The sequence below is a fragment of the Trachinotus anak genome, unplaced genomic scaffold, assembly GCF_046630095.1.
Source record: "Trachinotus anak isolate AG129_WGS33_773 ecotype Australia unplaced genomic scaffold, CSIRO_AGI_Tana_v1 ptg000002l, whole genome shotgun sequence".
In the NCBI taxonomy this organism is placed as follows: Eukaryota; Metazoa; Chordata; class Actinopteri; order Carangiformes; family Carangidae; genus Trachinotus; species Trachinotus anak.
Genome location: NW_027273853.1, coordinates 13,568,356 through 13,594,386, shown reverse-complemented (window position 1 = coordinate 13,594,386; position 26,031 = coordinate 13,568,356). Strand labels below are relative to the sequence as shown.

The 26,031-nt window shown below is 40.1% G+C and overlaps 1 protein-coding gene across 1 annotated transcript in view; it reads right to left on the bottom strand.

Moving 5' to 3' along the window:
- Positions 1 to 235: 235 nt before the first annotated feature.
- Positions 236 to 26,031, bottom strand: part of sema4ba (sema domain, immunoglobulin domain (Ig), transmembrane domain (TM) and short cytoplasmic domain, (semaphorin) 4Ba) — a 40,071-nt gene continuing 14,275 nt past the window's right edge. The window contains exons 2-15 of the mRNA XM_071499546.1: positions 22,478 to 22,883; positions 11,965 to 12,125; positions 11,693 to 11,755; positions 10,826 to 10,924; positions 10,254 to 10,365; positions 9,914 to 10,030; positions 9,478 to 9,635; positions 6,496 to 6,677; positions 5,713 to 5,863; positions 5,104 to 5,314; positions 4,857 to 4,972; positions 4,278 to 4,435; positions 4,048 to 4,139; positions 236 to 3,826 (exon numbers count right to left, since the gene is read on the bottom strand). Coding sequence (XP_071355647.1) covers positions 3,054 to 3,826; positions 4,048 to 4,139; positions 4,278 to 4,435; positions 4,857 to 4,972; positions 5,104 to 5,314; positions 5,713 to 5,863; positions 6,496 to 6,677; positions 9,478 to 9,635; positions 9,914 to 10,030; positions 10,254 to 10,365; positions 10,826 to 10,924; positions 11,693 to 11,755; positions 11,965 to 12,125; positions 22,478 to 22,586 — 2,502 coding nt within the window. The 5' untranslated portion in view covers positions 22,587 to 22,883 and the 3' untranslated portion in view covers positions 236 to 3,053. The remainder of the gene's footprint in view (positions 3,827 to 4,047; positions 4,140 to 4,277; positions 4,436 to 4,856; positions 4,973 to 5,103; positions 5,315 to 5,712; positions 5,864 to 6,495; positions 6,678 to 9,477; positions 9,636 to 9,913; positions 10,031 to 10,253; positions 10,366 to 10,825; positions 10,925 to 11,692; positions 11,756 to 11,964; positions 12,126 to 22,477; positions 22,884 to 26,031) is intronic.

Sequence of the window (26,031 nt, the reverse complement as noted above, 5' to 3'; positions counted from 1 at the left end):
AGGTGTGTGGTGCATGTGACAGTTTTATCAGACACTCCTCTTTGTTCTCCCGGGTTTGCAGTGTGTGTTTCTCACTCCACCCTTAGAGATTAAAACTGAATACTAATAAAAAAATAAAAAAATTAAAAAAAAATCTTAACATTGTGGCCGATATTCATTTGCTTAAATAGGCAAAAATTTGCTCTTCAGTATGATGAGAAAAAATGTTTCAGTTAATTAAATCAGAGCCATTCGAATAAAAAAAATTATCCATTTGATCTTTATTTGAAAAATTAAAATAAAGTGCTTTTATATACAGTACAAAAAAGAAAAACAAAAAAATAAAATAAAATAAAATAAAACAAAAACAGTAGTGATGTATTGTACAAAAAAAATACAATTCACAATATATTTACATTGGCAGCTGAATTTACAAAACAGTTTTACATAAAAACTTTTTTTTTACTTATAATTTTTACAATACATGTTGACAAGAGTCGGAGCAACTTGTACTGCCACAAACAGAAGGCCTGACTATAGTGGTTCATTAAGAGAGCAGACAACGATACTTTCACTGTGGCAATATTAGGCTTGTTTTCAAAAAAGCATGTTCAGTACCTGCACATATTTGACTAAATCACTGCCACTTTATATTTGTTCTGCACTTAGCAAATTTAATATTGTTCTGATGACAGCCACTTCACCAAAAGCTGCCGTTTGTTTATGTTTTCAATAACAGTCAAAGCATGAATCTGTCATACTGCATGATTGATTATAGACGGCCAGTCTTTGAAATTCATATTTGCTGTTGTGTGCCATTTACAAGAAATGTAACATAATACTAATGCTTGTCTATAATTTAATATTTCAAAATCAGCCAGTGGTTATTTATGTGCTACAATTTAAGAAGAAAATTTTGTCCCTGACTGTGGTTGAAGCCACCATACAAAAAAAAAAAAAAAAAAGAATAAACACCTCATGAGAACATACTGTACAATGATGACAGTATTAAATTACATTTATTCACTGTTTTTCACTTCTGTTTCTGAGCAATGGCCAGTCCTGTCACACCTACAGTGTAGCATTTGACTCTACAGCACTACTACCTGGTTAGATTATTATCCCAAGAGGCACATCTCTTGATTATTGTATCAGAAGGCATTATCCGTTTCCCAAAGGCAGATTTGTTACCAAACCCATAACCTGCATTGTACTAAGGCTTTTCAACATCATGTGCAAATCCTATGCATTCTGAGTCGAGCAGTATGCCTTCCTGCATTTTTGTAAAATTTTGATTTTACTGGCCACATTACAATTCTAGAGCCAAACTCAAGTAAGACATAATATTCTATGACATGAGAAATGCTTTACTTCAACATCTGACCCATACATTTGTTGGATTATACGGTTTATTATTCTTTATCTCTGAATATGGAGATGGATAATCAAGATAATTAAAATACACAATTGTTATGTTTATTACTAGATGAAAATGAAAGTTATTGCTTTTATGGTTGCCTTTAAAACCATTTAAGCAAGCAGAGGGCATTTTCTTCCATTCATTAACACTCATCAGTTAATATGTATATCAAAGTTGAAGCTATACAGATGTGTTATTTAACTCGGATTATGAATAGGTGTAGTATTTAAATGTTTATTGTTATTTCCATTTGAGAATAGTGATAAGATATTTCAAACATTGACGAATGACTGTGATGACTAAATGTCTCTCTGTAAAAGAAGCATTTTGCCACATAGCCATAATAAATATTTATAATCAGTTATCAAGTTGAGAGAAATCAACAACCACAGATTTACATTACTGTGCTGGACCCTTGTCTCTTATCATTTGCTTTTGCTATGCCAGCCTTTCAGAGTTTCATTACCTTCCTCCGACAAATACACCAAAATGGCTAAAATCTCTTGCATACTTAGTTAGTGTAATGAGAGCGAGTACGTGTGTGTGTGCATGTGGGGGTGTGCTTGCAGTGCCAGTGATCCTAAAGTCATTAACAGTGCCAACACCTTTGTGCTTACTCAGTCTCGAGGTGAGGTTTTCTTGGTGTTTACCCCACTTCACATTATTTGCTTTGCATAGACTGCCTATCTCACGAAGAACAGCATGATAATACCTGGAATGAGCTTTTTCCCTTTATCACATTTGGTGAAAGAAAACCCTGTTGATAGTCAGGCTTCCACAGAAGAATATTTGTATCCACTAATAATACCGATACTTAAAAAGCATATTTAAATCATTTATGACCATATACTCTTTTTTTGGTGTGTGATGATTGAGGTGGTAAGGGTTTCTGCAACATTTCCACTGAGGTGATTCCTTGTTTGTATCTTCTTTCACTTTCACAAATAATGGTCTCTTTTAGATCAACCTTCTCAATTTCATTCTTCTCTGGATTCTTTCTGTTTGTTGCTGTATAACACAGCAAGACTAAACAATGAGTATACTTGTGTGAATGCACACAGGCTATCTAAGAAAGTGTGACAGGGCACCTTTTTTAATCTCTCTTGCCTGCCTGACTTGTTAGTGTATATTATGGTGTGAGTGTTTACCTTGCTACAGTACAGTACACAGTGCATAGCCTCAGCGAAGGGTAGGCTCTTACCAGATGGCAGAATGAAAATAAATCAGCTGTTAGTGGGAACATATCTGAACATCACTCTGCCTTTCAAAGCATCACCTCTAGATTGTATGGACGGACTGAGCAGCAATGCTATGAAATTCAGACACTGAATCATGGTTGCGACGCCACCTCTACGCTTGTTACATTCCTGTGAGCCATATGTGAAAGCATCAAAAGTCTGAAGGCAAACTGGAACTTCTTCAGATTGAATAAGGGGGAGGGAAAATAAAACGAAATGTATATGGGCCACAGGAACAGAACAGAACAAAAAAAAAAAAAAAAAAGACAAAGTGCAAAATCTGTGTAATGACATGTCTCTCCATGAAGAGTCTGATGTTCCTCAGTTTTCCCTCTTGTAGGGTTTTGTCTTTCTCAGCAAGTGCACTCTTTCCTGTCATTTTAAAATTAGTCACTCCACCCAACATGACGCCAGCCTCACACTATAGAGTCTTTAATCTCAGAGCCCAGTCTGACTCGTGGCCGTGGGCATGTGGGAGAAATCTCTACGCGGCTCTCTCTCAAGTTCAGAGGCCTCTTCTCCGACTCTGAGAAGCTCTTGCTGTTGTCGGGCGACGAGCACTCGTGAGGTGGAGTGCTGCAGATGTAGTTGTCGTTAAGGGTCTGGTAGCCCTTGTGATCTGACACAGACGCTGTGACTGTGTTGCCGTTAAGCGGCAAGTTCTCAGCCGGTTTCCCCACTATTCTGGGCTTCTTCTGCTGCATGTTGGGGCACTCTCCCTCCTTGAGCATGGACTTCATGTGGTCACGGTTCCTGTAAACCACAAACAGAGAGAAGACCACCAGGGAAAACACAAGGAGGGAGCACACCACGATCAGCTCATTCCAGTAGGTCTTAGTGTTGATCTGCGGTGAGCGGGCCTTCCCTGGCAGAATGATAAACGGATCCTGGGAGATCTGTGGCGTACGTGAATGGCCTGTCAGGGTGGTGCTCTCCTGCTTGGCCTCACCCCTCACACAGTAGTTTGCCAGCAGCTGTCTGAAGCCTTCCTCCACTGACCAGCACTCGTAGGTTTCCTGCTTGTCGGCTTGAGCTACAACTACCAGCCCCCCCTCTGGGCTGGGGTAATGGAAGTGACCTGCACTCTCACTGAACTCCCATCTCCTTTCAGCCAGATTAGACCGCAGCTTGCAAGGCAGTACTTTGAACGTGTTGGCGGGGATAATGATCACCTGGCATGAAGACATTCCTGTGGAAAGATAAAGGAGACACACAGATCGAGTCAGATACTACATGAAATAAGATCTACTGACTTATCTGCTACAAAAGTCATAATAATAATGGTTTGACACAATTAACGTCATTGCATTTGTAATCAATACTCAAATTGAAGTACAGAAAATGGAATAATCCAGTGCAGAATGCTGCACTCTGAATCTCTGACTGACTAGAGAAGAGGACTTCACTTACGTGTAGGTGGAGGTTTAGCAAACCGTGGGCTTGGCACTGTCTTGTTGCAAATAGCTGATGTATCTGCCTCATCTACATCCTGCTGCCACGCTCTGAAACACATACATTTACTCAAAGTGTAAGGCAAATGCAGTCTCTTATTATCTTATATTCACATATCATTAGAAATGTCTCTCTAAAAGCTTTAACTGCAGAAATGTTTGCAGACCATTGTGCAGAAAGATACATACTTTCTTGTTGAAGCCTGTCTGACATCCACACACTGCCGTCCATTCCAGGCACAGTAAGGATCCCTAGAGAGGATGCACTCCCCACAGCTCTGATAATTAGTGCAGTTAGCTACTGGGACCTCCACCAGTTCAGAGAACGAGGAAATATAAAGCTGACCCTGTGGAGGAGAGATGACAAAGCAGGGGACAGGGAAGGAAGTGCCCCAAATACAGTTAGTAGGTTACTATTTTCAGCCAGCATCTTCCTTGTCTGACCGTGATCTAAATACAATACACTTAGCTTTTCTTCATACCACTGCTTTTGCCCTGAAGTACAAACCTATGCAAAGACATGCCAGGATTCAGAAAGTGTCAAAATTCCAACTGTTAAAACCCCACATGTTGGCAGATCCCCTGAGAGAAAGTTGCATGTAATTAGCTCCATGAACATGAGGTCTGCTTTAGGCTGTGACTCTTCGTGGCTCATGGAATCTCTAAACTGCCCATAAATGCCTTTACTGAGCTTGTTATTAGTTCACACCATGGGAAAGCTCTGTAAAACAAACTGTGCTTGTTTTCTCTCTCAGCACTCCACTATACCTTTTCAGTATCCAGCTCAATGTGTTGCACTGGTTGGGAATCACGGAATAGCACCATCTCCTCAATGATGTGCATCTTATTGTTGACGTTTATGGCTTTATGAAGTCTTCCATCATCTAGAAAAGACACAATGTAACTTAAAATTAGACTCAAGTCTTTGTGAATGTTTATGGATAACACAAGCTGATACAAATGGGTTGATGTGTGTGTTTTATGTAATTGTGAATGTGGGTGTGGACTCCTTTACCTGTGCCAATGAAGAGCACATTATAGGCCTTTTGTGCAGACAGGACTCGATGGACAGCGATCTGGGTGTAGCGAACGTTACGTTTCAACAGGAGCGGCTGGCTGCGGATCACGTTGTCCATTAGAAAGTGGTCTTTAACAAAATTCAGCACCTTGTCCGGCATGTGCAGCGAGGAGGAGATGCCCTGCTCTCTGGCAGCATTTGTGATACACTGTAGAAGCAACATTTTTACATACAGTCACTTACATTGGTAAATGACACGACTGCAGCTGTATCTTGTGTCTCTCTCTTTTTTTTTTTTGTCTCTCTTTGTTTTTTTTGTTTTTTCATTTTTTTTTTACATTTTTCTATGGTTTAACTGAGATAAGCCAGTCAGGAAATGAAAGCAACAGTAGCTTGATAAGAATCAGAAGGGAAAAGAGGAGGGGAGTGACGCCAGCTTGACAGATATCTGCTCAAGCCTTGATCATCAGTCAAAACTGAGGACGTGACTGATGAGCAGGCAGGCATGTATGAAACCCCTCATGCAGCTGACATGACATGCTGCTTAAGAACTGACATGTATGTGTCTGCAGGTTCTCCAGCAGAGGGCAGCAGGCAGGTACTCACCGCTCCGGGCCGAGGCTCTGGGACAGGATGGTTGTATGTGTACCACTGCTGGGTCTCTCTGTTGACCTCTCTATATCGCCCATTGAATGCTTTTTCCACCTGGTCCATAGTGAAGGAACACACAGCAGAGCTCCCTGAAGCACCCTTGTACCTTAAAAGACACCGACAAGCATCTTAACAACACTTTCTGATGTTTCAGATGTAAAATCTTAGAGAAAGCTGTCTGTACCTTATAGAGGGGAAGTTTTACATTGAAAACATAATCAACTCTATATGGAGACTAAATGACTTTATAAATACCACAACCATGTTTAACTGGCAAAGGACTGGCTACTTCTCTCTTGTTTGAGACTGATATTTTTGTACATGGTCTCTGTCAAAATAAAAGTCCAAATTCCTCTGGAAGACCTTCCTCCACCACAAAGAAATTAAGAAGCCACCAACTACATTTTCTGATAAATGAATAAATGAATAAATAAATAATCACAATTCATTTATTTATTTAACTGCTTTAAAATACTTTTCAGTAAACTGGATCTCCCTACATCATGGTCTAAATGCCAAAGCATTCACTAGCACTTAGTTTATTTGGTTTTCTGCCCAAAAATCAATCAATTTTGAAGATCTAAAAAATATCAGAATCAGCCTTAAAACTTGTAATGTGTCCTCAAGGGTAGCTATGGCCCTGCCTGCATTGTGGTTTCTTTATATACAATATATTTGAAGGTATGACTATGTTTTTTTGATGATGCGTTAATTAAAACAGTGAAAGTTGGTCCTCACCACTGAGATGTGAAGACTCCATAAAACACAGTGCTCTTCCAGTCTTCGGGGCTGGGCGTCAGCACAAATATGTCTTGGATTATGTTGAAGGGGAAACCATCATCAGGCAGAGAGCACAAGAGCTGAGCCTTTAGGAAAGTTGTCCATTTCTTCTGCAGAACTCTCTCGCCTCCCATGTCACCCTGCAACACAAATAATGCAGATTATGAAGCCTTTTCCAGGTGTGACTAGTAGAGAGTGCAAGAATGTACGACTGACACCTGTCTGCAGTGGTGACTGTTGACAATGCCTCTGAAAAAACAATTTCATACACAAGTGTGATTTGATGGGATCTGACAGGCTTATAAAGGGCATGAAATAATAATGTGCACCATATGGTACATTGCCATGGAATATACCACATACCATAACATACAGGAATATTGCCTGTTATATTAGGAAAATAATTGTATCATCTTTATTTACCTACTTTCTTTTTCTTTATAAAAACAACAAAGAGCTAAGCCCGAGGGTGAAGCTGTTTGAACTGATGTAATTAAAAAATATTAACCTCCTATGGTAAAACCATGCTGAGCAAAATCAGCTGTAGCCTCAACAAAGATATACCCTGAGGCAGCAGATTTCTAGGTCATCAAAACAATATACATCATCACAACTGGCTTAGATTTAAAAACACCCAGGGCTTTGAGAGGACAAATGCTTTTTAAATGAAAAAGAAAAATATTTATTGCCTCCTGACAATCCTTCTTCACTGACACTGCTGTGATTCAGGGCCTTTGTCACCAGCCTACAAAGTGATGTGAGTGGCACAGGACTAATTTGGGGAGAAACGCCATCTTTACACCTCTTTAAAACAAACTATGGGGAGTTACAGGCCTGAGAAAGGTGACTAAATGTTTTACCTACACCAACCACACAGGAGTGCTTATTTTGGTTTTGGGAAAAGACCTGGAATTTAAAGCAAGGATGATCTTCTGCAACAACCACTCTCTGTGTGTTTACATTTGGTTCATGGTATCAATTATTCCAATTTTCTCAAAGGCCCAGAACTAACAAGATGAAAGTTGGCTGTTGGAGGGAACAAGCAGTTTTAAAAATGTGCAGAGCAGAGGACCAAAAGGAAATACCAAATGATCTAAACTACATGAAACCCTTTAACATGAAGCTTCAATTGAGTCCACTTTAGTATTACATTAATCAGAGGAAATAGCAGTGACTAGATGGGAAGGGAAATGGCACATGACCAATGCTGAGCTTCAGAAGCAATTACTTATTGTAGTAACCCAAGCAGATAATGAGCAACATGCAGTATATACCCTGCTCCCCCTGGCTGAACCTAGTTTTATAATTTAATGCCACTCTGTGCTTAAACTGACTTCTGAATAATTGAAGCAAATGCATCCCATTCATTAATCCCTTGTAAAAGCATCCATTGTTCAAAAGGCTGTTCAAAATGCTATGAACATGCCAGGCAGTAATGGCTTCTTTCTGGGAAACCGAACAATCCTGCAAATGAGAATGTGCTTTGTTTTGTTTGTTTCGAGCAAAAACATTGTTTATCATTCCATAGTTAGGCTCGATGAAGTGGAACCTGTGTACTAAACACCTGAATAAACAAAGAGAGGGACTGCAGTCAAACAGGGGATTAAGAGAGACAGGGATAGGACCAATAATTTATTTGAACAGAAATCACTATACGGTATTATTTAAAGGAAGTGACACCATTTATCTTATAATTCACCTTGTTTTAAAGCTTTATTATCTTTTAGAATAATTTGACACTTTTGAAATAATTTTTGTTTTACTTTTGTTTGGGAAGCCAACTCCCAAAAACGGGCACATCATTGCTCATTTCCTTATGGGTAATCTGCAGCAGGATACTTAGAATGAGCACACGTTTGAACCATATGAGACAAAACCCCTAAACAACATGCCACATGAGTCAATATTTATAGAACTCTGTTAACTGGATTGATTTTTAAATTGGGTATATGGAAACACTGCGTGGATGACAACATGCAGATGAAGAAAATATCAGCCTCTGGGCAGTGTCTGACGGTGAACAGGCCTTTGATTCACCACTGGGCTTTCTATGGTACCACATTGGGGTTTAAATCTGACGCACATGCTGTAGGTGGTGTCTTGCCTTTAGGGGACAGCAGGAGAACTATCAGGATACACACCTGAAGACAGATTACAACTGAAAATAATAAAGATACTAGCTCTCGGCGCAGGTGCTCAGGTGATCAGCAATAATAAAATATTTTACACGGTCTCACAGGACAAGAAATATGCCCAAAGTATTTGGTGTCCACAAAGAACAGCTTTAACTTGTCATGTTTTCTCTGAGGTGGATGTCAAACTGTAGTGGTTTTCATTCTCCTTGGACGGTGATAAACATGATTGTTTCCACAGAGACAAGCAGCCGTCTGATCTGGAGAACTAGTTTGTGATGTTAATAATGTTTACAGAGCAGAGAAGACCATAAAAAATATGAACAAATACTGTGCGAGGTCTGCACTTTAGTTTAAAAGTCAAGTATTTTGGCAGGTGCTAATCATTTCTGCTCATGGATCTTGTGCTACAGTAATCCTGAGACATTTTGAGTTGGCTACTGAGTCCTATGTGAGCACAAATATTTAGTGAAACATGATAAGAAAAGAGGGAGGGGAGGATCTGGAGAAAAAGAATCAAACAGAGGGAAACATGCAAGAGGAATGTTTTTCTGTAACAAGAGATCCTGCGTCAATGCCCAGAAAGACTGAGAGCTACACTGTATTTAAGCTGCAAGAATCTTTCACAAGCCTGACAATATAGGAGCATGTACTGAACACAAACACACATGAAATGCACAAGCACACAAACACCCCGCCCCAGTTATCTGATAAATCCCTATGGTGATGGGAGGGGGGTGTCAGGGGGTGTAGCTCAAGGGTAAAAAGACCCCTTTAGATGGACCGTCTGCTTTCAAGCATCACTCACCTTACACACACGAGCAATGCGTGACACAATGGTGTTGTCAAAGAAATCAAACTCCTTTCCTGCTTCACTGAAGAAGAAGTAAATCTTATCGTCATCGCCCACTAGGTTGCCCTTGGGCAGGCTCTCCTGTATGTAGGCAGAACCAACAAAGGCTGGGTCTGAAAGAAAAGCAATGTGAACAATACTGTCAGCCTACAGTATATGCAGTTCTGGCATCCAGGGACAGGTGTCCCTATTCCCTCTGACATCAGCACACTTAATGGGAAATCTAGTTCCAACAGGGACTAGATTTAAGGTACACGCTTTTCATCTACATACGACTTCTCATAAAGAATGTCTATCGCAAACAATTTGAGAATGCCATTTATCTCATAAAGGATGTGATATTCTAAAGTAGAGAATTTTTACTATCAGAAGATATAATGAAAAGCTGTACCTTGAAGCCAGTTGAGTGAGTTTTCTGTTTTTAGAGCAGTTCCTTGGCCTAGACTCTTGTAAATGATGGGTTCATTTCCTTGGAAATTACTGACGGTACCGGAATACAGCTCTCCATCTGCAACGCAGTGAAGAAGACCAGTATAATCACAGTGTTTACCACAGGGGAATGGGCCTCTGCGTCATCCACAGTAATGAAATCCAGAGGTTGTGCCCAAATTCGTCTCGATATCAACCACCTGTATCTAGAAATTTTACTGATTCCCACAGTGGCTTCTATAAATCAAAGCATTTAAACAAAGCTTGGCTTTACTAACAGCTGACAGCCTCACTAAACCTACCAGCCATGATGGCAGTGGACTTGTATTCAGGGTTGAACGGGCAGCGGCTTCGTCCATCCTCTGTAACAATCTCACCGGTATCACTCTTGACGAGGGAGAAGTCTGCGGTGTTCTGTGGAAAACACACCACATTAGTTAAAAACTAGAGCTACTCAGTCCATCTGTCTCTCAGTTAAAAGGTGGTCAGTCAGTCTTTGGTTTAAGTTGACACACAGGTCATCCCTTTATGTTTGTTATGAATTGTTATCAAAGGCTTAAAAGGATTTGGAAGAAAGGATTGAAAACTGGATCGATTATGTTCTGATCTGATTACATGCATTAAATATTTTGATCCATTTCCGTTCCGCACAGGACATAATTAAATAATGCACATATATTGTATCCAGCTTGGCAGGAGCTCATCCAGACTGCTAAGTGAGCTGAGAGGCAGGAAGCAGCATGCATCAGATTTTAGATGCTCTTCCCCTTGAATCTAATAAATAAACACCACATAAAAAGTCTTGCACAGGTATCATCAGGCTCCACACAGCTGGTCAGTGCAACAGATGTGACTGTTTCATATAAACACTTACTATGTAAGCACAGATGGGGCTGAAGGCGTACGTCCCACAAACATATAGATGGGTGTTGTTCATGCGCAGTAAAATCTTGATGTAGTTGAAGCAATCCGTCTGTATTAGAAATGCACACAAGAATTTCATGAAAAAGGCTGAGTATTAATTTACCCACTTCATTTTCTTTACAGCTACTAACATACAAGGACATACTTTACGCTGTATTTATAAAGATAAATAAGGCAGATTGTGTTTGTTTCATCAATTTACACAAAACAACACAGATTTTATTATTTATTTTCTTTCCTGTCTCAAGGCACAGAAGTTTAGAAAAGCTCATTAGAAAGTGAAGATAAAATGCAAAGAAAACAAAAATGATCTGCAGACACCATGGTCCAGTCAAGTAGTTTACAAAAACAACATATTGTCAAACCTTGTGCTTGCACTGCAAATTGTATTATTAAAAATCTAATTTCCTGATTTTTATGCCATTTTTTCAGACAGTAGTTTTGAGATCATTTTCAATATTCAAAACAAATACTGATTCCCTCTGCTAATCTTTCCCCCCCCGAATGAGTAACAATAAATTCACAGGGTTCTAGGTCTGTGTGTTTACATATAAAAGTTGTAGTGAAGCAAGCAGGCAAAAAGAAAGAGTGTAATAGAGGAAAAGTTTGTTTGAAAGAGGAAGGGAAAAATCCATTGTTGTAGAATGGAAAGTTATAACTTGACAGGAAATTTTCCAGGGTACTGCCCTGAGTTTGTTTTCAAAGTGCCATGTAACAATGGTCAACTTAACCAGCAAAGCAAATCTGCAGTCATGTAAATACTGTCTGAGCCATCAGAGTTCAGCTACTTGAGATTTTAAGCCAGCAGTTCACTGACCTGCAGGTCTTTGCCTTTGAAACTGCACTCATCTCTCTTCCTCTCTGGAGTTTTCCATGTGAGCTGCAGGAGAGAAACACTGTCAAACTCATACTGTAGGTTTAATACAGAGAGGTTTGTTATATTCACATTGGACTTCTGGGGTTGTATCATTTTTATAACTATATTCATATTGAACCGCTGGGATCCTATTATAACTACATCCATATTAATACAGAATACTATTCATATATGGTACCGCAGTTTAAAGGAACCTTCACACTGGCTCTTACATTTCTTTGTAGCTTTACTGCGCTGATGTCGGAGAGGTTGAGAGCAAAGAGAATCTCCCGAGCACCAACATACAGCATGTTGTCTTCTTTACTGAGGAGGACAGAGGTGTAGTTTAGGACTCCGCCAGCTGAGAAACTCCTAGTTGTCCTCTCCTTCGCATCTGGACAAAAACAGACACAGACAGGAGAGAGAGAAGATGTAAATCACAAGGTTGAACTGTTATGACTGTTAAAAACCATTACAAGCTGCTGAGGACAGAAAATGCATTAAGGCACCTGAATATGTAAATACAAACTACAGATATACTGTAGATGTCTTAATTAGATACAATCACACATTGTGTAACTGCTGACAAGCCTCACCGAGTTTATGACAACCACATTGCCCAGAAACATTTTGTGTTTTAATGCTGGTGAAACTTTGGGACTTGAATTTAGATTTCATAGTAAAAAAAGTATGCATACATTGTCTTCACTGACATATGATCTACTTATGTACAAGCATTTGTAAATTACATTTTCCTGACTTTATTAGACAGTACACAGTGCACACATTGAGGACTGTTATTGGACTTTGGGCCTTGGATGAGGATGAGGGCCTTACATAGTATTTGATACACCCAGAAAAAAACATATGAAAAGAAATCAATGTGACTTGTGTTTCTTTGTGTGTGTGTGTGTGTGTGTGTGTGTGTGTGTGTGTGTGTGTGTGTGTGTGTGTGTGTGACTTCAGCTTCCAGATCCAGCTCCTCATCAGAAAGAGAGAAAGACGGAGAAGAGAAACAGAAAGAGAAAGTTCCTCATATTTCTACAATAAGTAATTGAATGGTTTTGTTCCAGCCACATTAACACCCCCTGACTGAAGCCAAGGGTTAAATCATCAACTCTTCTAATCACTGTTTTGAAGGCCCGTGTGTATCACAGATTCGCAGCAGCCTGGAGGTATTCGCTGCTGGCCCAGCTTGAACGACTTGCCTTAATTGCATGCCAGCATAAACAGAGGCAGGGAGCTGATGGAAACCTGAAGTGACTGAAGCTCTGAAACACGCCCTTTGCCCCTGTAATGTGATGAACGAGGGAAAAAATAATAGACCAGAGAAGTCCATTTGTTTTATTGAGGAAGGTCCTCTAATATTGTTTTTCTCAATGATGTGATTTCAAGTTAGTAGAGGAATGTTCTGTGATTATTTAGAAATTACTCCTCTAAGCGACCATATGAAAATTACTGGAAAAAGGAAGGGGTTTCACTTGTTCAAAAAAAGCAAGATCCCTCCCAGAGTTAATCATATTTTTTTGCACCCTCTTCTTGACTCAGGAAAAAAAACGTCACCACCCAGCTCCAAATATCTCAAACTGAATTGGTTCGACTAATTTCATCATTGATTTAACACAATGTATCCCACTTAAAACCATAATATCTTCACCATTTTCACATAGACATCAGTGGAACATAAAATGTTTTCGTTAGGAAAGCACCACATTTCTAGCAAACATTACAAAATAGTTATTACTGCCATCAAAATGAAACTGAACTCTGAACCTGACTGGACTTGTCACGCTGAATAAAAACATAAAAGTCAAAGTCTCACTTCCAGTCTTTCAGCTGACAAAACATAGACCATTTACACATATTTATAAATATACAGAGGTCACTACCTCAACATCTCAACATTTTATCTTGCTGTTTATCTTTTATCTTGTCTCAGTTACTTGTCTTATTTTGTCTTCTAGTATATTCTTCTAGCATATTTTGTTTATATATTTTATTTTATTGCTGTTGCTGAGAGTCTTTGTATGCCTTCAATGACAAATTAAGTATCATATGCCTAAAAAACATAATGGGCTATAGTATTAAGCCAAACTCATTTTTACGATTGACCTTGTGAGGTAACTGTATTTCACTTTCTAGACCCATAGGAATCACAGGAATGGCAGATTCATACTGGATTAAAACCACAGGTGCTGGTGGTAATAGTTACAATTATGGCACTTCCCTGCATAAAACTAATCCAGTCCAGATCGAATAAGGTGTCATTATGTTCTACTGATAATAAGCACACTATGTGGTACATGCCCTGGAGTACGTGTGACCTGATATAACCTCACCTCAGTGGGTAGGTACAGGAGGTTGAGAGACTTCCTCTCCCTCGGGTAAAAAACATGTTAATAGCAGTCCATTGCCACGGCAACAGAGAGCCATATTGTAGTTAATTCTGTCCGTAAAACCACAAGAGACTCTGGTCTATGTACTGTACATGGACCCACTGGGGCCGTTCTCCTGCCTTTTCACTATCATTACGGGATAAATGGAGTGCTGCTCTGTGCTGGTACCGTGTCCTTGTGTGAATTTAACTGTTATTTACAGAGAGAGAAAGACAAAGGCCAAAGCCCAAACCAAAACAAAAGCTTTAAGGGAGGATATCTACGTAAGTATTCTCTGGAGTCAGATCACCACTGTCATACATAGCGACCGCAGCTGACGGAGAAAAACAATAGGGCCCCTAATTGAGTATCATTAAAGAGATCCAGCAGGGTTTGCAACCACACAAAGCTTTCCATTTATAATTTAAGGAAAACATTAAACATCTTTCAATATAGAGCTATTGGTTTAAAATTCTTTATTTCCCTGAGGTAATTGGTAAATGGTATACTTTAACACCATGCTTTCTATTAATAAAAGGTATGCCTTTAGGTCAGCCTTGAAATGCAGCACAATGTTTAAACCTGCTTGAATCAATATTCTGTATAAACAGTTACTACATATGAACTTTCTAGTGTCTTTCCACTCATCCTTTTGAATTTGCAGTCTTCAACTTCAGCTAAAGCAATTAAGAGCCAGACATTTCCCCTTAGAAAATAGAGCCGTTATAAGCACCAACAGTCCTGAGACCACAAAACCAGGAGAGAATAACTTACGGAGGTCAAATAGTGTGTCCTGACTGTTACCCCCAAAACAAAATCACAAGCTAACGAGTGTATCCGACTTGAACTTGTCCTACCCTCTCTTAGAGAATCTCCTCTATTGTTGTTCGACTTTCTGAAGCTGACTCCTGAGGGGCCATTTCATGACAATGCAGCCCCAGCTATGTTGTGGTGTACAGCAGGAAGAGGGAAACAGACAGGACGGTTCAGAGGAAGCACTGAAGAGGGGAAGAGCAGCTTATATCTCCTGCAGCCACAGTGTCAGAGCCAAATGGCCATCATGTCACAACTGAAGAGGTACAACAAAGATCCTCAGCCTCGTCCATCTTGTTTTTCTCCTGTAAGAGAACCTTTTAGAGAAAAAAGACTGTATGGTCTCCACTTAAAAGTGCATCACTGTATTGGAGGGCTGTATTTTTAGGGTACTTATATTCAAGTGGTTATGATCAGGATGCAGCATGCTTTTTCACACTGGTCCATCATTCATGCATCGAGTATAGCTCCCGAGACTTGAAATATCAATGCAAAGGCAAATTGATGCTGTTGATGGCCCAACACCTTACTTGTACACTTCCTTTAAATTATCACCAATCACTAACTAGTAACTAGCCATGCATATAGTTTACATAGAGGTTCTAAGATATCCTTTAAAAAACCTATACAGACCTCACTCAAATGATTTCTACAAAAGAAAAGGTCCCTTGTGGATTGTTCTGAGTATCTGGGACATAGTCTATGGAAAGACAAATTACGCTAAATTTTTCAACTGTAAATTTAAATTATTTTCACCACAAACAAAATTTAATTAACCTCCATTGTATGGGAGGTGAAACAACTTTCAGAAGCAGATATGTTAAAATGACAATGGAACAGAAGCCCCAACCACTCTGCCGCACTGATGATGGAAACACTGGTCACAGGTCGAGGAGACAGACAACCCTCTGACTGAAAAGCAAAAAACACAACAGAAAGAAGGAACCAGCAGGAAGAGCGGGAGGATTTACACATCACTCAATCTCCTGGAGTTTCAGAGTGCAGCTCTCCTGGTTCACAGCATCCATGACCCTTTCTATAATTGCATGAACAGCACACCCAGTGGTCCAACCTCTGACAGCTGTAAGCAATATGAGATCATTGCCATTATTATGTAATTAAAAGTAATTTCTGCAAATGACACTGCTAAATGGACTGAAATACTTGCCTAGACTGTGTTACTAATCTATTTAGAGTGGAAATTAATTATATTGGGCTTAAAGGAATCCTTCAACATTTTTGCAGCTGATTTCCTGATGGGTCTGTGTCCAAAAAAAGTTAGACAGATAATTAAAAGCGTGGAACATTCCCTAGAGTAATAGAGAAAAGTGTGGAGTAATTTGGTGCCTTCTTTTGTAGGGCAGCTATAACAGGCTGACTCAATCAGTGCCCTCCCTTATGAGGGGGCTGCCTTTATCAGCTCTTACAGCTGTATGTTCAGGAGATCAGATGATTGCATACCTCATTTAAAGCACCCGCTCTTGTTTACTTTCTGCAGAACTACAAGAAAACACTGTTGCAAACAGATACACTGTACAAGTGGAAGATTACCACAAACTCTCCTTACAACTGGATCAGAATCTGTTTATTAGTGAACTTCTCATGCAAACAAGGTAGACTGAGAATATTAGAAGATTATAGTCAATGTTAAAAATAAGGAAAAGCACCTGATTTTAGTGCTGAGTCTTAGCAGTTTGTAATTTTATACAGATTTGTTCTAGTCATAGTCCACTGGTAGATGACCCAGAAAAAATGGTTGCCTCTCTTTATTGATATCAAGAGCAAGCAATAGACTCATGATAGGTCATCTTTCAGGGACATTAGACGCTCCATTTCCAGTCTTCTGACTGTAAACATGACCTACATTCTCATCTCTGAAGGGACATATTGAGGGATGCTTGCAAGCAATTGTCTTGCTCAACTGGCACCTCGACAAGATTGAGGATTTTAAAAATAAATTCATTAAACAGATTAACCTACAAAGATAGTCATGAAGCTGTGCAACTAATCTAACTTTAACCACCATATCTGGTCCAGTACACTGTTGTCCAGTCTATCCAGTGGGAATCTTTTGCACACAGATTCAATCATCATTTTACTATTGTTTGGAAAAACTCTAATCATTTACACAACAATTGAGGAGTCTGCACCTTCTCAATTGATGGTGGCATGGTTTTGCAGGTTGCCATGCTAAAAGCATAATACAATAACTAACAGAAATGTGACAGGCTCCAGTGAGTGGTGAACAGTCAATTAGCTATTCAAAAATGGTTGGTTTGTTCAGAGTGTCCCATCTCACACAATGCTGATGCTGATGCAGTAGTGATGACTCTCTGACTAATCAGTAGTCCACAGTGTTTGAACGTCACCTTTTGGTATCGCCTCAGCTGGCTTGGAGCTACGGTGGAGGCAATGCCAAAAAAGTACCAGCTACCAGGTACTATCCAAAACTTTTGCCCAATGGAAAACCAAAAAAGGTGAGTTGAGTCAAGTTGAGCAGGTACCATCCAGTGGAAAAGGGCTATTGTACTCAAAGGCACACAAATTTGACTCCTCCATAATTAAAGTGGCTCATTCCTCTCGCCCAGCATACAGAGAGATCCTTACCCATTTTATAGACAGGCAGTGTCAGGTGAAAAGACCAGAGCAAGGAAAGGAAAACAAAGTTGCAATAACAGAGGAAAACTGTAATGGAGTTTATTTAATTTGTTTGTTAAAGACAGCGAGAATTGACAGATGAACTGGGATACCTCAACATTAGAATAATCTTGTGAAGATAACAACAGAAGAAATTATACTTAAGACTAGTAAGGAAGCACCTACTCAGGCAGAGCAAAAAGACACCAGGCACAAATCTCTGTCTTTATCTGCCTACCGTACTTGTTTTAGGACTTTGCTCGGGATAGAGCGGATGAACCCTCGCAAATCCAATTGCTTTGAGAAGAAGTGATTAAAACCCTCTGTTGAGTGTGAAGCAATGACCACTGTGACAGGAAGCTGCAGTGCCAACAGGAGTCCCACTGACTCAGCGTCAGAGCAATGCCAGGACTCCAACTACTGTCACATTGTCTGATGACACCGAGACAGAAAACAGGCCACACTGGAGCCCTAACCTAATTATCCCCAGTAATTTAAAACTAGCTATTAAGAGCTGCTGCTGAATGGGTGATTGTGTGGGAGAGTAGACCTGGGAAGCTGAAGGACAGAGACCGTAGCATCTGGAATGCATCAAGACAACAGTCCAAGAGGGTAAATTCACCGGGAGATTCATTAGGCAAGCTGTGAGCCTGCTGTTTGTATTGGTAACTGGGGGGGCTGCATCTTGTTAGCAGGATATTGTCTCCACTGCACCATGCGGATGCTGAGATTGGTGGCAATTTTGAACACAGCTTCAGGAAAAAGAGGATGGAAAGTCATTTTGTAAATGCTGCAAATACTGTAAATGCCGAGGAAACTGTAAAGTGTAGAGATGAGCATTACGTATTGACACAGCAGGGATGGGCAATAACAGGCTTTGGTGGGGCAATTTATTTGGGGATAGAAACTAATCTGTTAACATTTAAATACTTTTCTCCATATCTCTTAAACCTGCACTCCGTAAAAGAGCCTATACCTCAACTCTAAAAAGTCCTTTTCCCATGAAAAATGTTGATAGGCCAATCTGTTGGTCAGGGAGCAACAAAAGCTGACCCCAGATTAGCAACAATAATGTAAACCAGCTGCTGGTTCATCAGGAACTCACCATGACCCTTGCCTCTAGTGTGAACAGGGCTGAAGTATCAAGAACAAAGAGACTGTACACGAGGTCATGACATGTTTCTAACTGTACAGCAGCGCTCTGCTCAGACCAGCCAGACACTGTGCTGTGTATTTACAGCAGGAGCAGAGACACGGTCACTGTGTCCTCACAACACCTTGAAAATGAACAAGCAATGTTTTCACAGGGTCTGTTGAGTTTGATTTATGTCCTGCTCCCTGGAGGACTGAACAGAGTGGGTGTCATAAACACCAGTAATATCAGGAATCAATGATCTGCCTTTTCATGATGGATTAAAAACAATCGCTAAAATGGGCACTGGTCAGTTGCACACTCACAGTGCATTACTGAGTACACATATTACGGCATCATAACATCACCACCTGTTGTATTCACTGCTCTATGTTTAAATTATAATAAATCACAAAATAATCTGATACAGGTACAATCTATGAAACAGGACAGTGTTGTGCTGTGTTCCTTTTCATTTTATTGCAATTTTGTAACCTAAAATCTACAGCGTGCTAAATAATTAGTTGATTAAGTTAGTATTTCAAGACAGAAAATGCATGTTTGATCTATTTATGAAGTGAAATTATAAAACAACTGCTAAATACAGCATCACAAAAGAGATCAGTTGCCGGTATTTCAGTTTAACAATATAATTGAATACTTTGGTTTTATGAGTCAGCAACTTTTTAAGGATGAAATTACTTGTTTTAATTATTGGTTCATCAGCCAATAATTTCCACCATTAATCAATTCATCATTTGGTATATGAAATGTCAGAAAATAGAAAAAAATGCCCTGAGCTCAAGCCTTAAATGCCTCTGTCATTTTGACAACAAACTACCCCAGCAAACTTAAACCCAAACATATTTATTATCATATAAGACAATGAAAAGACGAAAGAGTGTTTTTCATATTTTTTTCTTCATTCACTATTAATTGATCATCAAACTTTAATCAAAATTGTTGTCATTGTTATGAAATCACTTTGGGCTCAGTTAAATTTTGCTGGCCCTGATGGCCAATGCCATTAGAATACATGATAAGTCATAATAACCTCAGTACATACTGGTGGAATCTCATGGATCTGAACAAGTCTTTAACAAGTCGTGGAGCATGTTTAAACATCCATACCATTAAAAACTGCTGTTCAGTTATGTGGCACCAACACTGTGTTGAAAAGCTGTTATCTCACTTGACACTCCTGTCATTTTGAATTACTTTAAGGGAAACTGATTCTGATGGTCTAGACTTGACAGCTTTTAAATAATTAAAAATGCTTTACTCTCTATGTGGCTGAGGGCATGGCCCCTACAGAGGAATTAAAGCGCAACTGTCCAAACGTATGATGTCTAACAGAGGGTTGAACACATCAACAGGCAAAAACAGGCAACATAAGTGGCTTATAGGTGTGCCTTTAAATAGTGTTCCAACACACTAAGCCGTTCAGCATGGTCTGCATTACAGCCTGAAACAAAAGCAGAGCGCAAAGCAGATGCAGACCTCACTCCCTCAACCCATGATCCGTCCTGATAGGCGCATAATGAGAAGCAGACAAGTGTTCACACCATAACACATACAAATCCCCATTCATTATTCATGGCAGATTACCCTCTTCATTAAGGCAGAGGCGGGGACCAGGGGACACAGAGACAGCAAGAGAGAAGAGGAGGGGAAGTTGGTCTATGAAAATGCAACTGGATGAGAAGCAGCCAAACAAGGCTCCGGCCTGCCCACACTACCAAGGTTAAAGCTTGCAAGCCATCAAGCTAACTGGTATCCAGATAGGACAGAGAGGACCAGAAACCATGACGAGACCAGACGGTTTCTGCTGTATAAAGTTCAGGTCCCTGAGGCCTGCAGCTCTGCATTCCGCTTTGATACTGTAAACACAGTGTGACAAAGCTCTTCTGCAGGAGGCTGGAAAATGTCAGTGTAGCAGAAGTGGCATTACCACAGCAATATAACTTCTATCATCAGGCCCCTACTGAACGTCATCAGCTGGTTAAAGCTTGGTTTTTGCCTTGCATCACAACTGGTCTTTCAAACGCCGTCATCTTCAGTCTTTTTAGATTTCCTTTTCCAGACCCACCTTATAAGCCAGCTAGTAAATTTCAAGTGTCTATGAGCCATGTCGAGAAAGATCAGAAAGACTACATAAAATCACTCCTTGTTAATTTTCATGGAGGATCGTAACTACCACTTTCATTAAAACCGTGTTACCCCTCATGGAAAGGTCAGATTATCAATGTGACTAAACAGCAACATAAATGCTAATACAAAACAAGCTGATGACTGAGGACAAGTCTGGTTAGTCCTGAATAATATGACTAAAATAGCAACAAGATAGAAAGGATAACCTTCCTTGCTTTTCCTCAGCTATTCTGAATGCAAAGCATATATACAGCAGACTTCTGACATGTGGGTTTTGCATGTTTTATGGTGGTGTTTAACATTAGCTGCACGCCCTAAAAGCAAATCTTTCCATCAGCTGGTGGAGAAGTGTGAGATGCCTTTTCAGTGAGTGATTGATTATGTGTGTTGTTGTGAAACGCTCCAGCAGGGCCCATTCTGTGGGCTTTGTTAAAGCTGGCAGGTGAGAGATATTACCTGTTGGTATAGAGGTCCTACATGTGGGAAGAGACAGGCTCAGACAGGCAAGATGGCTGACCTGCTCAGAATTACCCCCCTGGAAATTTTATCCATGATTATCATGAGCAATCTATCAACACAATCTTCTCTGACATTAACTCTCTAATGATGCCTGAACAAGAGTCACTAACTGTTGTTCAATCACTGAAAGCCTGCATTGATCTCATAATTCATCATTATGAGAAGTTTTCCACGAGGATACTAAGACACAATAAATGTTTAAATCCAACATGTCATCTCAAGCGCACATCATTTGAATAATTACATCAGTGTTGATAAAATCACTCCTTGGCATTGGTGGCAGCAGAAGTGTGAAGAGAGCATGCTGCACAGAAACCAGAAAAAAGGCCAATTTAACTATATCTGCTATGTTTCTAAGCTGGCTGGATGGTATGACACTCTGCAAGCAAACAAAAAAATACAGATCATATAAGAGCAATAACTCTTATTGTTGGTGAGACTATGTCAGACTCCCCTCAGTATGTTGCAGCGCAATAGGCCTGTTCATTTTGTAATTATATCTGACCTGTAGGTACTCAACCGAGCCACACTGATGGAGCTGCCATTCAGTGCAGACTTACATGGATTTTAAATCATTATGGTGAAGACAAACACCATTTCACCCATCTAAATCCTTCGAGCTCTTTCAGTGGACATATATGAAGTGTATTGACTTTTTTTCAGCAGACAGAGTCACTGGACAGGGAAATTACACCATCATTCCTCTAGGCAGGAAGTGAGAGCACAAAATGCAGGTAGACTTTATTATGATCAAGAACTACTAAATAGTAAATAGATTAACAGAAAACAGCTGCTGCTGTGTAAAGTTTAACCCCATGGCCAGCTGTAATGTTGCAGCAGCTTTACTACACTGAGTGAGGGACAGTAATAGTGCTGCTTTTTTTGACCGTTTATTAACAGTTTGCCAAGCGTTGATGTTCATGCAACAGCATCTCACGAAGCCCCAAGTGAAGCCCCAGACAACACCAAAAGCTCACGTCATCCTTCCTTCAATGACTAGTAACAGCCCAGCGAGCCCACCACCTTGCACTCAAGTGTTAGAGTGGTGTATACATGTGACAGTAATGTGTTACTGCAACGTCATGGTTGTTCTGTAGTGGAGAAGCTGATAAAACTTACTGTAGGAGAAGGTAAGGCGCGGGGTGACGTCGTTTTCTGTGACAGCTGTATGAAAGCAACCAACAAGCAGGACAGTGTAGGCTGGGAGACAGAGCCAAGCCATACTCATTGTCCAAATGCCTCCTCAGGACCGCCAGCCAACTTGCACTGTTTGCCTTTCAGGGTTTTGGGGAATTCATGAAGAGCGTCTTTTTAAACCCGTGTTTATTTTCTCTCTCTCTCTTGCCGCAGCTCCAGACTCCTTGAATGGAAAGCCTATGCACTCTTGTGAAGTCAGGGGCACTCCTTCAGGGCTGTAGAGGATGAGGCTGGTTTGAAGTGATGACCTGTGACCTCAGAACAAGACGGAGAGCCTCCACCGATCAGCCTCCATGCGTACACAACACCACTGCGTCTCAGCTCAGATCTGTGAAGATGAGAGAAACAACATTCATTCAAAAGAATATAAGATGTTGTGAGGTTCAATACTAGTGTCAGCATGCTAACACGCTCACAACGACATTGTTAACATGCTGATGTTTTGCAAGTATAATGTTTATCGTGTTCACCATTTTAATTTGCAGTGCATAAAATTAGCTAATTAGCACAAAACCTAAAGGCTACCCACTTTATCAAGTGGGGCCAAAGCTGACTGTTTCACTACACACTACAAATCTGTGTGGTACTGCTTTCAGTTTCTGTTCAGACGAGTGAGAAAGTGATCCTGCTGTGGTGATCATTAACAGAATACTATATGAATGAGTCTGTGAACAATGCTCATGTCAGGTTAATTTGATAGTGTCAGCTACTGACAAACAACCTGGCACTCCAAAAACCGTAATCTCCATGCCTGAATTGTGCGTACCTGCTCTTTTTGTGCACTGCACGGGAATGAAAAGAAAACAGACATTTCTTGGAAATGTTTTTTAAAGCTTAAAGACAATGACAAGGTGTGACGCCCAAATAACAGCTCATATTACAGGAATTACAGGAGTGTCTGGCCACAGCTGACACAAGTGAACTTTTGTTTTATTACTGAGTGTTAAGAAATTGTGTGTATACCTTAGAACCACTGATACTGTAAAATATTTTGATTCCCACAGGTCAAAGAGGGTTTTAGTTCTGCTTGTTCTCACACTGAGGAATCCATGGAGATGAAAGTGTCCAAAGCCAAAGAAAGTTGGCATATTTGCACAGGCTGTTCAGCTCTCATCAGCTCAATACAAATCACCATTATTTAACTTTTGGTCATTTTTGCTATTTAAGAGTTGACACACATTTATCCACAGCCTTACAACAATTCTTGGGAACACATCAGAACAAAGCCACAAGACAACTATTATGCCAGTAATGGAGTTATGAGGCAATTCAGTGCTGATTAACTGAACTTAGTGAGACATGAGGGGAAACTCAATACAGACATCCCAGTTCCAACTGCAAACACTCCATTACTGTTGCCACAGGGAGCCCCTCATTAAATGCAGCCAACAGGAGGCTCAATTTCATGTGAGGTATGGCAATCAATAGCAAAAGGTAGCGAGTGAAGCTATTCCTGGTTTCTATCAAGGGGCTCCTGACTCTTAGTCAATAAGCAGTCTGACGTTTACTGCAAACACAGACATCTCCAAATCTGAGCCGGGTAGATGACATTTGGAGGAGCAAGACGGCCATGATAAGGGCCAGAGAACAAGACACAGAGAGGGTTATTTCTACAGAAGTAGAGACACAGCCAGACATACTCTTTTCTGTCAATTTAGTGTGGGATGCTGTTACTGAAGCAAAGGACAGGTTTGTACGAGTTTGAAACAGGGTCTTGCAGAATTGAAAAATAAAAAAATTATGTCAATAGGAGAGCTAAAAAAAAAAAAAAATCAAAATCAATCATTTCCTTTTCCACCAAAGCTATAAAAAGGAAAAATAAGAGTGTCTGGATACTGAGGGGTTTCAGCCTATAGCAGAGGGACTCTGACTCTTAATGATCATAATGACAAAAGCAGATGAGGTTATGAAAGGCTTCTGTTTTTGAAAATCCAGGCTAGGTCACTGTCTGAAATTTTTTAGACAATACCCCCTGCCAGCAGCCTACGTGGTGTCAGTAGACTGTAACATGCAATGGACAAAGAGGGCGGCCATAAGCATCGTTAGTGTCCTTTGTGCGGAACAATTCAAAGTGAGACACCACTTGACCACCAAGCAGTGGCGCTAACATTAATTCTGGGTTTGTGTGACAGTCGGAAAAAGAGTCCCGCATGCATCAAGCTGAATCCGACTGAGGAACGTAGAAGAGAGCTCGACTCAGCGTGAGTGAGAGAACAAGGGCCCCTCTGACAGCACAGAAATCTATATGCAACTCTGCACTTCACTGCTCACTCCTGCATGATGCATAAACTGAATCATCCCTTTCACTCCCTACACAGACGTGATAGTGTGCTCTGCCCGTGGATGATACTCTCACATCTCTCTGTCTATGAGCTCCTCTTCAGTCGCTACCCTTTCTGTCTATATCCCCTCCAGCAACACATCAGTTTAATCAGTTTGACATAATTATTGCAATTATTGCATATGTCAAACTTTTACCACAGATTACAAAACATTGTCTAATCAAAGGCATATGTCTTAATTTCTTAATGATTGATTCAGACAGTTTGAAAATGATATGGATGGAGAGCCGATAGTGACTGACATAATGCTGTATTTACATCTAAGCACATACTTAAATTAATAAAATAAAGTACAAAAAGATTTTGAGACAGAAATACAGTTCTAGCCATTGAGAATCACTTTCTCAGGAACACTGTTCTTTGCTGCCTCAGCTTCGACAGATTTTTACTAGTGTCCTTATATTAGAATAAGTAACATTACACATTGTCATCTGGAAACCAAATAAATGTGATTGTTTTTTGAAAAACATACAGACAAAGAGATCTTGAGCTGTGTCCACAGAGTTTTCTGTCAGGCTGTGACCAACTCCAACAATCTACACCAATCAGCCTGCATGCGGCCTGAGGGGTATAACACTGGGCAGATCCTTCATGACACTACTACAACACTTGAACAGTAAGGGTTGAGAGAGATTTTAAAGAGTAAACCCAACTGAAACTGTAAAAGTTGAACGGAGTTGTGGTAGGGGGAGCAAAATTGGGATTTAAAAGGTTGTACAACCTGTCCCCGCTATGTTACCTCCATCCCAAGTGCAAAGTGAAATACCCTAAGCATTTGGGTCTGAAATCGGTGGCACACAGAGTTATCATAATACAAAGAGTTATCACTATCTGAGCCCATCATCCCATCATCCATATAAATAACAACAACTGTACTGACAGTCCATGCAGTGAAAATAATTATTAGGAGGGAAAGAGGCCATTAAAGAAGCAGTAAGAAGCTGTACTGGGAACAGGGAGTGAATTCTACACAAGAAAAGATCTGCGTCATTAACACATGGTTGTAATGAGGCTGAAACTCCTGTAAATAGGGAACTTTGTCACTGTAAAACTGAAAGCGTACAGAAAATTCTCAAACTGTGATGCAAACTAGTATTTACTATTTAAAACTGTCTCATAAAAAGTTATGGGCTC